General features: G+C 37.0%; 1 protein-coding gene and 1 pseudogene across 1 annotated transcript; one reads left to right on the forward strand and one right to left on the reverse strand.

Annotated features, from left to right (window-relative positions):
• The first annotated feature begins 481 nt into the window (after positions 1-481).
• On the forward strand, positions 482-1,582 carry LOC125198468 (metalloendoproteinase 2-MMP-like). The gene has a single exon (XM_048096807.2). It carries the CDS (start codon positions 502-504, stop codon positions 1,450-1,452), a length of 951 nt encoding a protein of 316 aa, XP_047952764.2. The 5' UTR covers positions 482-501; the 3' UTR covers positions 1,453-1,582.
• Positions 1,583-5,267: 3,685 nt separating this feature from the next.
• Positions 5,268-6,489, reverse strand: LOC148923284 (uncharacterized; annotated as a pseudogene).
• Between the last annotated feature and the right edge of the window lie 7,906 nt (positions 6,490-14,395).

Raw genomic sequence — 14,395 nt, forward strand, 5'->3', positions numbered from 1 at the left:
GTGTATCAACTTCGATAAAAATAAAAATATAATAACTCTTAAATTCTTCTTTATTGTTTCTCTCTCAAGAAACCAACTTCTCACTCTCACTTTAAACCGCCGTACTTTATCATCTTCTTACTATAATATGATAATACCACGTCACCTTATTTTTTGAGGAGGAGTTTAATCAAAAAATTGTTATCCCCATTATTCGCGGGGTTCGTAATGCCGATTTAGCATTGTTCATCTAATATTAGATGGTGCATAATTAATTAAGCCGTTGTTGAGTAGATGCAATTATTGAAAAATCATGGAACAATTTGTTATCTTCCAACAGGCAAATTAATTAAGTCCTTGTTGAGTAGATGCAATTTTGGACTAGTCATTGATGCATGACAAAAAGGTAGCGTTAATAAGTTGTTGACTCTAAACATCACATATAATTAGACACAACATCATATATAATTAGACACCCAATCAATTAGTAAGTCATTAAAATTTATAGGATTGGATTCATCCATGGCTCTCAATCCTTCCTTCAATTATGTCTTTTTCTTAACAATCGTTTCCTCACTCTGCAATGCCAACCGAAACATACCCAATTTCCCACCTTCACCATCACCATCACCATCGCCATCGCCATCGCCATCGCCCTTCCACTCCAACCTAGCTTCAACAATCAATAATTTTGACTACTTAAAATACTTGGAAAACTACGGGTACATGGAATACGCACGTGCCCAAGTGCATTTCGGAGCATCCCAAGATGAGATCCTGAAGGTGGCCATCTTAACCTTCCAGATGAATTTCGGGCTGAGCCGGACCGGCGAGCTCAACCACGAGACCATGTCCAAGATGCTCATCCCCCGGTGCGGCGTCTCCGACATCACCGACGGTGTCAACACCATGATACTCCCCAACCGCCGCCGCGCCCTCACATCGAATCATCATAATAAGACGGAAACAGAGTTTCCATCTTATTATGATTTCTTCAGGGGGAGGCCGAGGTGGCCATACACCCGCCTCTCCTACACGTACACGGAGGGGTTCCCGGAGCACGCGAAGGCGGACATGGAGGCGGCCTTCGAGCGGTGGGCCAACGTGTCGGGCTTCAGCTTCTACGAGAACCTGGGGTTCTTCGAGAGCGACATCGAGGTTGGGTACTACAGGGGCGCGCACGGGGACGGGGAGCCGTTCGACGGGCCGAGGGGGGTGCTGGCGCACGCGTTCCCGCCGGATGATGGGCGGGTCCACTTCGACGCGGATGAGAACTGGTCGTTTCAGCCGCGGACGATGGACATGTATCACTTTGAGACGGTGGCGACGCACGAGATCGGTCATATACTTGGGCTTGGCCACAGCACTGACAGGGATGCTATCATGTTTCCTAGTCTTACGATGGGGCAGTTTAAGGAGTTAGGGGTGGATGATATTGACGCTATCTCTGTTCTCTACCCTCCTCCCTTTTAACCTCTTTCACAATAACGAATAATCTCTCTTTTCCTTGGAAAACTACATAAACAATGAAGTATGAACTAGCTAGCTTTCTAAGTTAAACATACATATTTCACGATTTTCAATTTTTCGATGAATTAAAATTAATTTGTATGTTTCAAAGTTCATGTGTTTTTTATACAACATTATAAGTTCGCCCTATAAACACATCTTTTAAGGGAATCGCCGGCTAAATGGCGTAGACACCCCCCAGTATGCCACACAAGATTAAATTTGTGCAAAATTGAATTTTGTGGGAAATGTACAAGTTAAAAGTTGGTGTATTTTTCTCCATATTTAAAGTTTGTGATTAAATCTGAACTGACCAAAAACTAATATATTTTTCAGCTACACTTATAAGAAATATGAAATCAAACTCAAGATAGAGATGAATGAGAGAAAAAGATATTTTTATTTCACAAAAGCTGAATTACAGAGAAAGGAAAGCCAACTATTTATACTTCTATCTAGCACACTCTGCGCATGTGCATGAGTGCATGCTAACGTGTAGACTCGATCACATTTAACCAAAACCTTATAACTAATTCTAACGGCCAACTGACGATGCCAGCTCACATCCACGTGGCTTCTTTTATTCTTCATGTTGATAGTAGATGTTGCTTCTCTCTTTATTCTTCAATATCCCCCCTCAAGATGGACTATATAAACTTTTGAAGTTCATCTTGGTTAAAACGCCTTGAAAAGCTACTGCACCAAGAGGTTTAGTAAAGATGTCAGCAAGTTGCAAAGTATTTCGAATATGCATGGGTTTGATGATCCCTTCTAGAAATTTCTCTCTCACTGTGTGGCAGTCAATCTCAATATGTTTGGTGCGCTCATGAAACACCGGGTTAGAACAAATGTGTACAGCTGCTTGATTATCACAATATAAGGAAACAGCTTTACTTCTTTGTATTCCAAAGTCTTCAAGAAGTGTTATTGCCCACACTACTTCGCAACTAGCTTGAGCCATGGCTCTATATTCTGCCTCTGCCGATGACGTTGAGATAGTGTGTTGTTTCTTGGCTCTCCAAGATATTAAAGAGGTGCCCAAAAATAAGCAATACTCAGTCATCGATCTGCGAGTGTCAGGGCAAGCTTCCCAATCTGCATCAGAAAAGATACTTAAAGTAGGTGTTTAATCCTTAGAGTAAAAGAGACCATGTCCAGGAGTTCCCTTGATATATCTGAGAATTTTCTCAACAGCTATCCAATGTTCTTCGCACGGTTTGGAGACATATTGACTGAGTTTATGCACTGCAAAAGTTATGTCCGGTCTAGTAATGCATAAATACAGGAGTCTACCAATTAACCTCCTATACTTTAAGGGCTCTGCCATCAATTCTCCAGCTTCTTGTCCCAATTGTTTGGCAGAATCCATGGGTACTGAGGAGGGCTTGCATCCCATTAATCCTGTATCTCTCAAGAGATCCATTGCATACTTCCTTTGAGATATAAGAATCCCATCTTTGTTTCTGGCTATTTCAAAGCCAAGAAAATATTTTGGAATGCCTAAGTCTTTGAACTTAAAATGTTGAGTTAAGAAATTTTTAAAATTCTCAATCTCTCCTTTATCACTTGTAGCTACCAATATATCATCAACATAACCACAATGCCAAAGAAGTTGGAGGCATTTTTCTTGTAGAAGAAAGAATGGTCTAAGGCTGACTGTTGAAGACCAAAACCACTCAGAACTTGTGATAATTTCAAGTACCATTGTCTAGATGTCTTCTTCAAGCCATATAAGGAGTCTGCAAACAAGCTTGGTTCCTGGCTTACATTCGACCCCTCAACAGAAAGCCTAGGTGGAAGGTTCATATATATTTCTTCTTCCAAGTCTCCATATAAGAAGGCATTGTTAATATCCAAATGGCAGAGATCCCAACAATAAATAGTTGCAAGTGCTAGAATGAATTTCACTGTGGTGAGTTTAGCCACAGGAGAGAAAGTATCAAGAAAGTCCACACCCTCTAACTGTATATACCCTTTGGCAACAAGCCTTGCTTTGTATCTTTCCACTGAACCATCAGCAAGAAACTTTACTTTGAACACCCATTTACAGTAAATTGGGGTATTTCCTGGTGGTAGAGTTGTGATGAACCAAGTTTCAATCTTATTTAGAGCAGCTAATTCATCTTGAATGGCCATATGCCATTCTGGAATAGGAGCAGCCTGAGAGTAAGAGGCTGGCTCAAACACTGCAGTCATCAGAATGACATATCAAAGGTAGGTTGGGGAAAGGTTTGAAAGGGTGAAATATTAAGAAATGGGATAAGGAGTGGCTGAGGAAACTGAGTTGCACAAGTAGTCAGTCAAATGAGATGGAGGGACTACTTGTCTCCCAGTTCTGGTAGTGATGATAGGAGCAGGTTGAGTTGTTTTTGGAGGTGGAGATGAGTCAGAATTTGGTTCTAGTTCAGTTAAGGTTTGTGAGGTAAGGTTTTGTGGAGTTGTGGATTGAGTATGAGGGAAGGTGGATGGAGTAAGATGAGAGTAAGGAAAGATGGTTTCATGAAACACAACATTGCGGGTAATTGATTCTTGCATAGTCTATATCAAGGACTTTGTACCCTTTTATAACCCGGGGGATATCCTAAAAAATGAATTTTGAGGCTCTTGGTGATAATTTGTCTCTGCCTCTGTGAAGGGTGGAGCCATAGCACAAACATCCAAAGACTTTTAGGTGAGAGTAAGAAGGTTGTTTATTGTATAGAATGTGGAAAGGAGTGGTGTTTTCAGGTAAAAAAGATGATGAAGTTCTGTTTATTAGGTAAGCAGCAGTTAGGATACAGTCTTCCCAGAAATGGATAGGTAGGTGAGATTGAAAGAGAAGGCTTCTAGCAACATTCAAGAGGTGTTGATGCGTTCTCTCAACTCTAGCATTTTGCTGAGGAGTCTCTACACAAGAATGTTGTAGATTGGTTCCAAACTGAGTGAATAGAGAGGGGAGTGAAAACTCTGGAGCATTATCAGTTCGAATCATTTTTATTTTCTTTGAGAATTCGGTGTTAACAGTGGTCAAGAATTGTACAAGAATGTCTTTAACATCAGATTTATGTTTCATCAAAAATGTCCAAACAAATCTAGATGCATCATCTACAATAGTAAGGAAGTATTGATAGCCTTGTGTAGTACAAGGGTTAAAAGGACCCCAGACATCACAATGAATCAAATCAAAACAATCAACTGATATAGATTCAGAAGAAGAAAAGGCTAAGTGTTTCTGTTTAGCTAAAGGGCAAATGTCACAAACATAAAGAGTTTTAGTAGTGTTTCTGAGATACATTTGAGTTTATTTATGGAGGGGTGTCCTAGTCTCATATGCCAAGTATCAGTAGATACAACATAGGTTACAATAGGAATAGGATTTGAGGTGTTGGAAGTAGTACCAGAATCAACAATGAGGGTGTATAGGTGGCCAACACGTTTACCCTTCCCAATCAAAGTCCCCGGTGAAGTTTCCTGAATGGTGAGGGAATCATGAGTAAAATTTACAATACAAGGCAGGGAAATAGTTAAGGAACTGACAGATATGAGATTGAAAGTGAAAGATGGAACACACAGGACAGAGGATAGAGTGATTGAAGGTGTGAGGTGAATAATACGTATGTGTGTCACTTTGGCTGTTCCACCATTAGGTTAGTTTACAAAGGCATCATTTATTGGTGAAGAAGAATGAAAAAGATAAACATGGCGTGTAGCACGAGTGTCTATTAACCATGAAGGATTAGAAGATATATTTGCTACAAAATGGGTAAAAGAAACTGTACCAGTAAATTGAGTTTGAGGCTGCTATGGAACTGTTGTTTGAGATGAAGAGGTTGAGGAATTTATAAGTGCGACTGAAATGTTTTCTGGTGAAGGTGAAGGAAGTTGAGGAGGATCCGATATGCCAAGATGAGAGCCATGAGGTATTGACATTGCTCCATTGTTGAATTCAGAGAACCTGTTGAAACACCAGAATTTTTCCAGTAGCATTAGAGATAGCTTTTTCATTGTAATCAGCTAGATTATCATCCACTAGATTCACAGATCTAAGTTGCACCGAATCCTTATACACAGGTTTTCCCCTTCCACGACCAAAACTAGGTGGAAAACCATGTAGAGCATAGCATCGATCAATAGTGTGGTTATTTTTACCACAGTGAGTACATAATCTTCCTCTGCCAAAGGAAGAAGAAGCAGCATTTGCAGCAAAGAGTTGCTCACTGGAGGAATGAGAAGAAGGAGTATAGCTATGATCAATATTCATGTCTCTCTTCCTGAACGACAATAGAGAAAGTTTTGGATAGAGATGGTAGAGGCACCATGGATAGAATGCTGGATCTGACTTGAGAGAAAGAAGGATTGAGTCCGATAGTGCAATCTTCCTCTTGAGAAGCTTGCCACATTCGTGCACTATGGCAACGACATGTAGAACAAGTGCACCATGCGATCGGTTGAAAATGCTTAAATTCATCCCATACAATTCGCAGATCAGTGAAATAGGTGCTAACATCATTCTGACCTTGAGTGAGATTCATGATTTGTTGACGAAGTTGATAAGAGCGTGCCGAGTATGATACTGAGAACCGATCACGAAGATCTGACCAAATTTCATAAGCGCTATCCAGATACATCACGCTTGAACAAATCTGTGGCGAAATTGAGTTCCTGAGCCATGATACAACCATATTGTTGCATCTGATCCATGCTGAGAGTAGAAGATGATCGGCATCTGGTCGGAGGAGATCACCATTGACAAATTAAACGGCAGCTTATTTTTGGCCAATAATGCGGTGGTGACCGATCTGCTCCAGACGATGTAATTTGATCCGGTGAGAACTTGAGAAACTAGTTGTAGATTGGGATTGTCGATTGGATGAAGGTATTAAGGACTCGAATTGTCTTCAAAATGTGGTTGACTGTTGGTTGCATATCCACCGGTGCTATTGTTGCTTTTATTTGTGTTGCGAGGAGCCATTTCAGATTCAAAAAAGGATCAAAAAGAAGGAGCGGAAGCTATGATTTTCAATGATACCATATAAGAAATATGAAATCAAACATATGGAGTAAAACTCAAGATAGAGATGCATGAGAGAAAAAGATATTTTTATTTCACAAAAGCTGAATTACAGAGAAAGGAAAGCCAACTATTTATACTTCTATCTAGCATACTATGCGCATGTGCATGAGTGCATGCTAACGTGTAGACTCGACCACATTTAACCAAAACCTTATAACTAATTCTAACAGCCAATTGACGATGCCAGCTCACGTCCACGTGGCTTCTTTTATTCTTCATGTTGATGGTAGATGCTGCTTCTCTCTTTATTCTTCAATAACACTCATTTTATTACTATGATATATTATCTTCTGCAAAGTTAAGATAAATTTATAACTAAATTACCAAATACAAATAGACTTGATACATGCTAGCACAAACTATTATGGTCTTTATCTTACCTTGTTGAAAGATAGATAGTCTACCAAACTGAGTCTGAGTATATGAAAGCCACACAAAACCTCAAAATATTTAAACAAATACTGAATTATTATAATGAGGATCTCATGCAAACAATACTTGAAGCTATATATACTGTACTACGTACACTATAAAAAATTTCATTCGTACCCAATAAAAACAACCATAATATTACCCACCAAAACAATAATAATATTAATAATCCCTCCGTCCCACTTTAGGAGTCTCAGTCGCTTTTCTGTACCCGTTTTATAGAAATGATAATAAATATTTAAAGTGGAGAAATGGTAAAGTAAGAGAGAGAATAAGGTACAAAAGACTCTTCTCAATATTATTATTTCTCTTACTTTACCATTTCTCAATTTTAACTATTTATTACTATCATTTTTATAAAACAGGTGCAAAAAAGTGACTAGGACTTTTAAAGTGGGAAGGAGGGAGTACTAGTAGTAAAAATTGAACCTGAAACTGCTTCAGTACATGAGGTGAAATTCCATACACGCGATGAGACTGAGTTGCGATAAATCCTACAAAAAGATTTAGGTCGGTAATTTTTGCTTTTAATAATGTACTTTTTGTATTTTTATGAATTTGAATAACTATATAATTTTTGGATTTATTAGGATGTTAATACGTAATTTCTAATTTTTAATAAATCTCGTATTCAAATTAATTAAGTTAAAAATTATTTTAATTATAAAACATAATAAGAAGTTAAAATATTATTTATATTATATAATTTAAAAAATATTTTATTTAACAATAAATATAATTTAAAGTTATATTATACTATATATTTAATATACAATTATATTTAGATTGCAGTATATGCCAGGTATTTGATGTAATACCATATTTTGGTAGTACCATATTTTCATTATATACCAAGTTTTGGTAAACATTGTTATCTTACTAAGATATCATATACCGTTATAAGTATTTTTTATATTAATCCATTATAATAAGGCCGTTATTTTGATATTTTTTCCACTCCTATTCTAGATGACGTAAGAGGCCTTTGACAGCTAGGTTTATGGAATTCTTGTTTTTGTTGTGTCATGATGTGTTTTTGTAGTTCATGATTTGGTAGATTTATAGTACTAATACATTTCATTGTTATCAATAATATAATTTAGTTTTATAGTAAATATATTTAATTAATGCAGATGAGTTAGGGCCATAAGTAATTTATAGTTGATTAATTATTTGTAATGCATTACTGATTAATTATATAATTAATTATTTGTAAAATCATCAAGCTTGGTAAATTTCGGTTTGTTCAGTACCACTAAGATACAAAAATTCACAACCGTACCACAATGATCAATTAATATATTAAACTAAATTATGTTGGACTAATAATTAGGAAAAGGCTATCATCCTATTAAACTAAATTAGGAAAAGCGATCTATCCGAATCTTAGATCTTGCCCTAATATTGGGCTGCTGCTCTTAGCCCAAGATATTTGCTGCTCTCGGACACTATTGCCATATCACCCTCCTCCCTCCCTTTTAACATATTTTATTCTTTTTAATAGTAATATACAACCAAACAAACTAATCAAATCAGTCACATTAGATGATATAGATCCACAATTATCGAATTTAATGTGGCAATTAAATATGTCCATATCCTACGGGTATAAGGAAATCTGCTAATATGGAGTAGTCCTTCTAGAATTAGGAAAACTGAGGCATCTATAAATTAAACGAATGCAGAAGCATTAACAAGTTGCAATTCCAAATTTCCAAACACACTAAACATATCAGCAGCCATGGCTCTTAAGCTTTTGAATATTTTGTCCATCGTCCTTCTTCTTGTTGTGTTCCTACTTTCTGTCTCTTCTGGTACCAAGGGAAACAGCATGGGTTTTGAGTTGGTAAAAGTCCCTACAGCCAATACAATCCAATTATTTGATTCGGAATTTCATCTTCAAAGATATGGTTATTACGAATACGCACAACTCAACCTCGGTACCGGTGCTTCCGAAGACCAAATTCTGGAATTAGCTATCAAAACTTATCAAGGAAATTTTGGCATCAAACCCACGGGAATATTGGATGATCAAACCTTATTGTCAATGATGGCGCCGAGATGCGGCAATCCCGATATTGACATCGGCGTCAACTCCATGAATCCTCATAACAGAAACCTCACTGCTCAACTTTGACTACATATCACAGCCGCTCGATATGAATTCAATTTATAGATTCTTTTCTTTATTACTATTATTTTTTGTTTTCTTGTTCTTTTAGTTTTATGATTAATCCTCGTCAACTCCGTGAATCCTTGCAACGGATCAATGTAAATTCAATTAGTAGATTCTTGGACTTTTTCATTATTTTTCGTTTTCTTGTTCCTTTTATTTTATGATGAAGAAGAAGAAGAAGAAGAAGAAGAAGAAGAAGAAGAAGAAGAAGAAGAAGAAGAAGGTACTCACATGCACTTTGGATGGGGTACCTAAAATTCCTAAAATTTCTCCAACACTCTTTTCATCTCTAGCACTAGTAAATCAACTATTAAACCACTCGAAAAATGCGTGATTCCTAAAATCTTGAACAAGATAATAACAAACTAAATAAATTCCACTAAAGTTTAGCACTAATTTAACAAATACTTAAATATGTTAATCACCCGCATGGAAATAGAAAGCTACATAAACAAATAATGTTAACAAACATATGACAGATTGAAATTCCAAACACACTATTCAAATCAGGCATTGCTTCTGAATATTTTGTCTCATCTTTCTTGTTTTCGAAGGAGGCAGCGCGGACTTTGTGTTGGTAAAACCATAATGAGGTGATAAATACACAACTCATAAAAAATGTTTCACATTTGTTTCATATAATACAAAGCATTTGAAGTTTACATAAATAAAACAAAAAGTTATAGGTGTTGGATTAAAACTATATTGGAGTTTGATTGTTTTATGTCATTGTCGTGTTGCTGTTATGTCTAAGTTTGAAGCATTATCATGATGTTGTATTATTTTAGGCCAACAAGAATATGATTGTGTTGATATCATATATAGGTTCGTGCCAATTGCAAATTATGTTCGAGTTTGAATATAGAACAAATCGGGTTAATGTTCGGGGCGAGGGTTGCCTCAACAAATCATGTTCAAATTTGACCTAAACATATTGAGTGATTATCCTGTTATCAACCTTAACTTGTTGAGTCATTATCAAGTCATCTTGATAATGACTCAACTCGCATTATTTATCAACTTATTAGACGACATTGACACCCGTCACTTTTCTCCAACCTTGGCATTAGATCATTCACAACATAGTCTCATTTCAAACACCAAATCCAACTAGAACTCAGTCTTCTAGGTGTCACATAAATGTTCAACCAAAATCTCAAATTCTAGCCACAACACAATCGCGTCACCCAATAAAATAGGTTTGTGGTGTGGAACGCAGCTGCGTCACACTGCTGGTCTGCAACACAAACCCAGTCGCGCACCCCAAATGCGGTCTAAACAGCATTGAAATCTAAATCAACTTTAATGGAAAACCTATAATTATCTTGCACATAATAATATTTCCTTAATTTAAATTTACAAAAATGTACTTTTTGCGAGAGTAGTGTAAGCAGAGAAAGAGTCCGGGTGAATAAATCATTACTATCTCATAATATAACATGACAATCAAATAAGTATCTCATTTGGGATGCAGCAGAGTTGATCAACTAGCTATATCAAGTAAAACCGATGTGGGATTGCAGCACCAAACCCTTTTGCGGATGTAAAAGATGTTTACTTACGCTTTGGGACTGCTGAGATTCTTCAAGTCCCGTCCCTTCTGCCACCGTGGTTGCAATCGAGATGTCTGCAACCATACAATCTCCTTTTTCATTTCAATGCCCATATATCAAAAATCAACAACGTTTACGGAGGCTCAAATCAAGAAATTTGTATAGTAAACACAAATAAGATGGTTAGAATAAGAACCTCGCAGGGGTTTCTTTGATTCCGACAGCTGTGTTACCATAAAAATTATTGCTGCTGCAATTGATATGGAGCTCCTCCTGCAATGGAAGCAAAACCATGTTCACAAATCAATTAAAGCTTCAAATGTACATCACCAACGCATGATGAGCTCAACTCGACAAATATTTCAGATCAAAGGATTCAAAGCGTCCAGTGATTTCATCTTCTAAAGAAGTACTACTAAACAACCTTTTCATTCATTTCTCTCGGATTTATGCTCCTTCCGTCCCACAACAAGAGTCTTTTTTTGTCATTTTCCGTCCCACAATAAGAGTCCCTTTTCACTTTTACTATAAATGATAAGTATGCCCCACATTCCACTAATTATTTTCACTCGTATTTTTTTATGATACTAATATATAAAGTGGGACTCATTGACATTCCACCCACTTTTCTTTACATTTCTTAATACTCGTGCCAAGTCAAAAGGGGACCCCTATTTCTAGGACGGAGGGAGTATCTTGTTGGAATCATGGATTAAATATGTCCGGTCAATGAACTTTGACCGAATAATAAATGTGACGAGACATTTAATTTTCTGAAATTAAATGCTACAACGTCGGTCTAAGTTACGCGTAGATGATCGTAGTATATTCACTTTCTCAAATCCGATTCTTAGTGAGTGAGAAATAGTGGATTAAAGTTGGGAACGATAGAGCTTTGTTTAAGCTTGGAGTCTTGAATGTAGGGAGCAATCAACTAGTGTTAGTTGTCCCACATTGGAAGTGAGAGCCTCTTTGGAGGTGTATGAATTAAGTGTTCTACTACACTTAATAAATTCTAGTGGATCAAGTTGGGTCGAAGAGCCCACAAGCGCGCGCCCTGCCGCGTCGCACCCGTGTCCTTGGCGATTGGTCTTTGGGCTCTTGGGCGTCAAGGTATTATTTTTTGGACCAACGACCTGATCAAGTTGGAGAACAGCCCTGTTCAGGCTGGCGGAGTCTAGCGATCCAATCAGGCTGGAGCTGGAGCTGGCATAGACCAGCGAACTGATCAAGCTGAGTGCAGACTTGATCTAAGTTGATTCTCACTTCAGGATGTACATGTCTAGATACATTCGGGATTCAAAATCCGTAACGTTTTGTAACCCCCGATGGTTACAGAATCTGTCTTGATGATCTATGATGGCAGCCATCAAGGTTGTTGACCCCTGCAAGTGGATGGAGCCTATATATAGGCTAGTCATTCTAGCATTTTACATATTAGAAACCAGACAAGCAACAAACACAAGCATCAGCATAAGCATTCTCTCCCTCTTGCATAGTCTTCTGTCGAAGCTCTGCCCTCACCTTATTCCAGTTCGCCGGAGCTCGTTTCGATTGCTGTGCTGCATCAAACGAGAGGTAGTTGTTTTATCTTTGGGGATGAAAAGCCAATCCGAGAGCACTACCGGGGCGTATCTCGTCAGGCGGAAAGAGGACTCCTCGACTTGGCTAATCTTTCCTACGGTTTATTTGTTTCGATTTTCAGTTGTAATCTTATTTCAGTTTTTCCCATTTGTATTTCTTCTTTGGATCGTATTACGCCCGGCAAGCATTCATCTCTTGTAACCCCGGAATCCCCAACATATCTTACATTACACTCCGACAAGAAAATTTGAGCTCCTCAACCCACGTGTAGTATATGCTTCTAGAATACACAAAAACAATCAGCTCTTGAAACTGAGATAGGTAATGGAAGAATGCGTAATGTCAAAGTCCCCTGCCTTTTGGACAGTTTCTTTCTTGGATTAAAAATTGTAATCAATTGGATTAAAAAATTATTTTCCCCTAGTAATTGGTGATTAGATTGTGACCATCACAATAAATATTTATTTAAATATTAATTCCAATTTATTCAAATAAAAAGCCTAAATTAGTTGCTTGCCTTTAATATAATGATGATAGATGATAGATTTGTTCCACGGAGTATATTAAATCTTTTTTGTCACAATAATCTAATAATTTGAATGTATATCCGTATCCGTATCCTAACTAAATGGAAAACTACAATATGATACTAATAATCACTACAATATGATACTAATAATCAGCCCTATAAATAGACGCCGAAGTATTATTCCAAATACACTAAACAAATCAGCAGCCATGGCTCCAAAGCTTTTGAATAGACGCAGAAGGATTATTCCAAACACACTAAACAAATCAGCAGCCATGGTTCCTAAGCTTTTGAATATTTTGTTCATCATCTTTCTTGTTGTTGTGTTCCTACTTTGTCAGTGTCAATGTTCCGGAACCAATGGAAATAAGACGGGTTCCGGAACCAAGGGAAACGAGACGGGTTCCGGAACCAAGGGAACCAAACCAAATTTGATTTGGAAGTTCATCTTCGAGAATATGGTTATTACCAATGCGCGCAACTCATTCTTGCTCATGAAGACCTAATTAATTCCAGAATTAGCTCTAAAGACCAAATTTTTAAATTAGCCATCAAATTGTATCAAGAAAAATTTGGCATCAAACCTACCGGTCAATTGGATTATCAAACCTAATCGTTGATGATGGCGACGTAACAATGTGAATTCAATTAGTAGATTCTTGATTTTTTCATTATTTTTTTGTTTCCTTGTTCCCTTTATTTTATTTTGACTTTCAGTATTGTTAGACATTAATGTTTTAATGAAATTAGAGTTTTTCAGTATTCTATTTTGTTTTAGTGCTTTCAACTTTCAGCAACAACAAAAAACTCAATAATCGAATAAATTTTTTATTAACTTAAAAAATAACATTAGGGTATATTGATTATTCTATTCCTTTTCTAATTATACCTTATTTATAGATGTCGCATCCCACGTGTATCAGCCTTGTTAGATTTAAACTATATTGGAGTTCGATTTTTTTAAGTTACTGTCGCGTAGATGTAATGCCTAAGTTTCAAGTATTATCATGTTGTTACTATTTGGGGAAACAAGAATAGGATTGTGCTATACTAATTTTGTAGGTTCGTGTCAGTTGCAAATTATGTTCGAGTTTGAATATATTCCATCTGTCTCCATCCGTTTCCATGATTAAATGTCTCATAGAATTTTAAGAATTTGTTTAATTTTATATAAAATGGATAGAAAAGGCTAGTGCATAATAAAACATTTAATAGTGGACGGACTGAGTATAACAAATCGGGTTAACATTCAAGTCGTTAGATAATGACCCTACCCGTATGATTTGTCAGCTCATTAAATGACATTGACGCCGGTCACTTTTCTCAAACCTTGGCATTAGATATTCACAACACATTCTCATTTCAAATACTAAATCCAACTAGAACTCGGTCTTTTAGTTGTCACATTTTTAACCAAAATCACAAATTCTATAAAATAGGTTTGTGGAGTGGATCACAGCAGCATCACCTTGCTGGTCTGCAACACAAACCCGGCCTCGCACCCCAAATGCGGTCCAAACCGCGTTAAAATCTTAATTAACTTTAATGGAAAACCTCTAATAGTCTTGCACATTACAACA

The sequence above is a fragment of the Salvia hispanica genome, chromosome 6 (assembly GCF_029641045.1).
Source record: "Salvia hispanica isolate PSC_SH4W2 chromosome 6, Shi_PSC_v1, whole genome shotgun sequence".
Lineage (NCBI taxonomy): Eukaryota > Viridiplantae > Streptophyta > Magnoliopsida > Lamiales > Lamiaceae > Salvia > Salvia hispanica.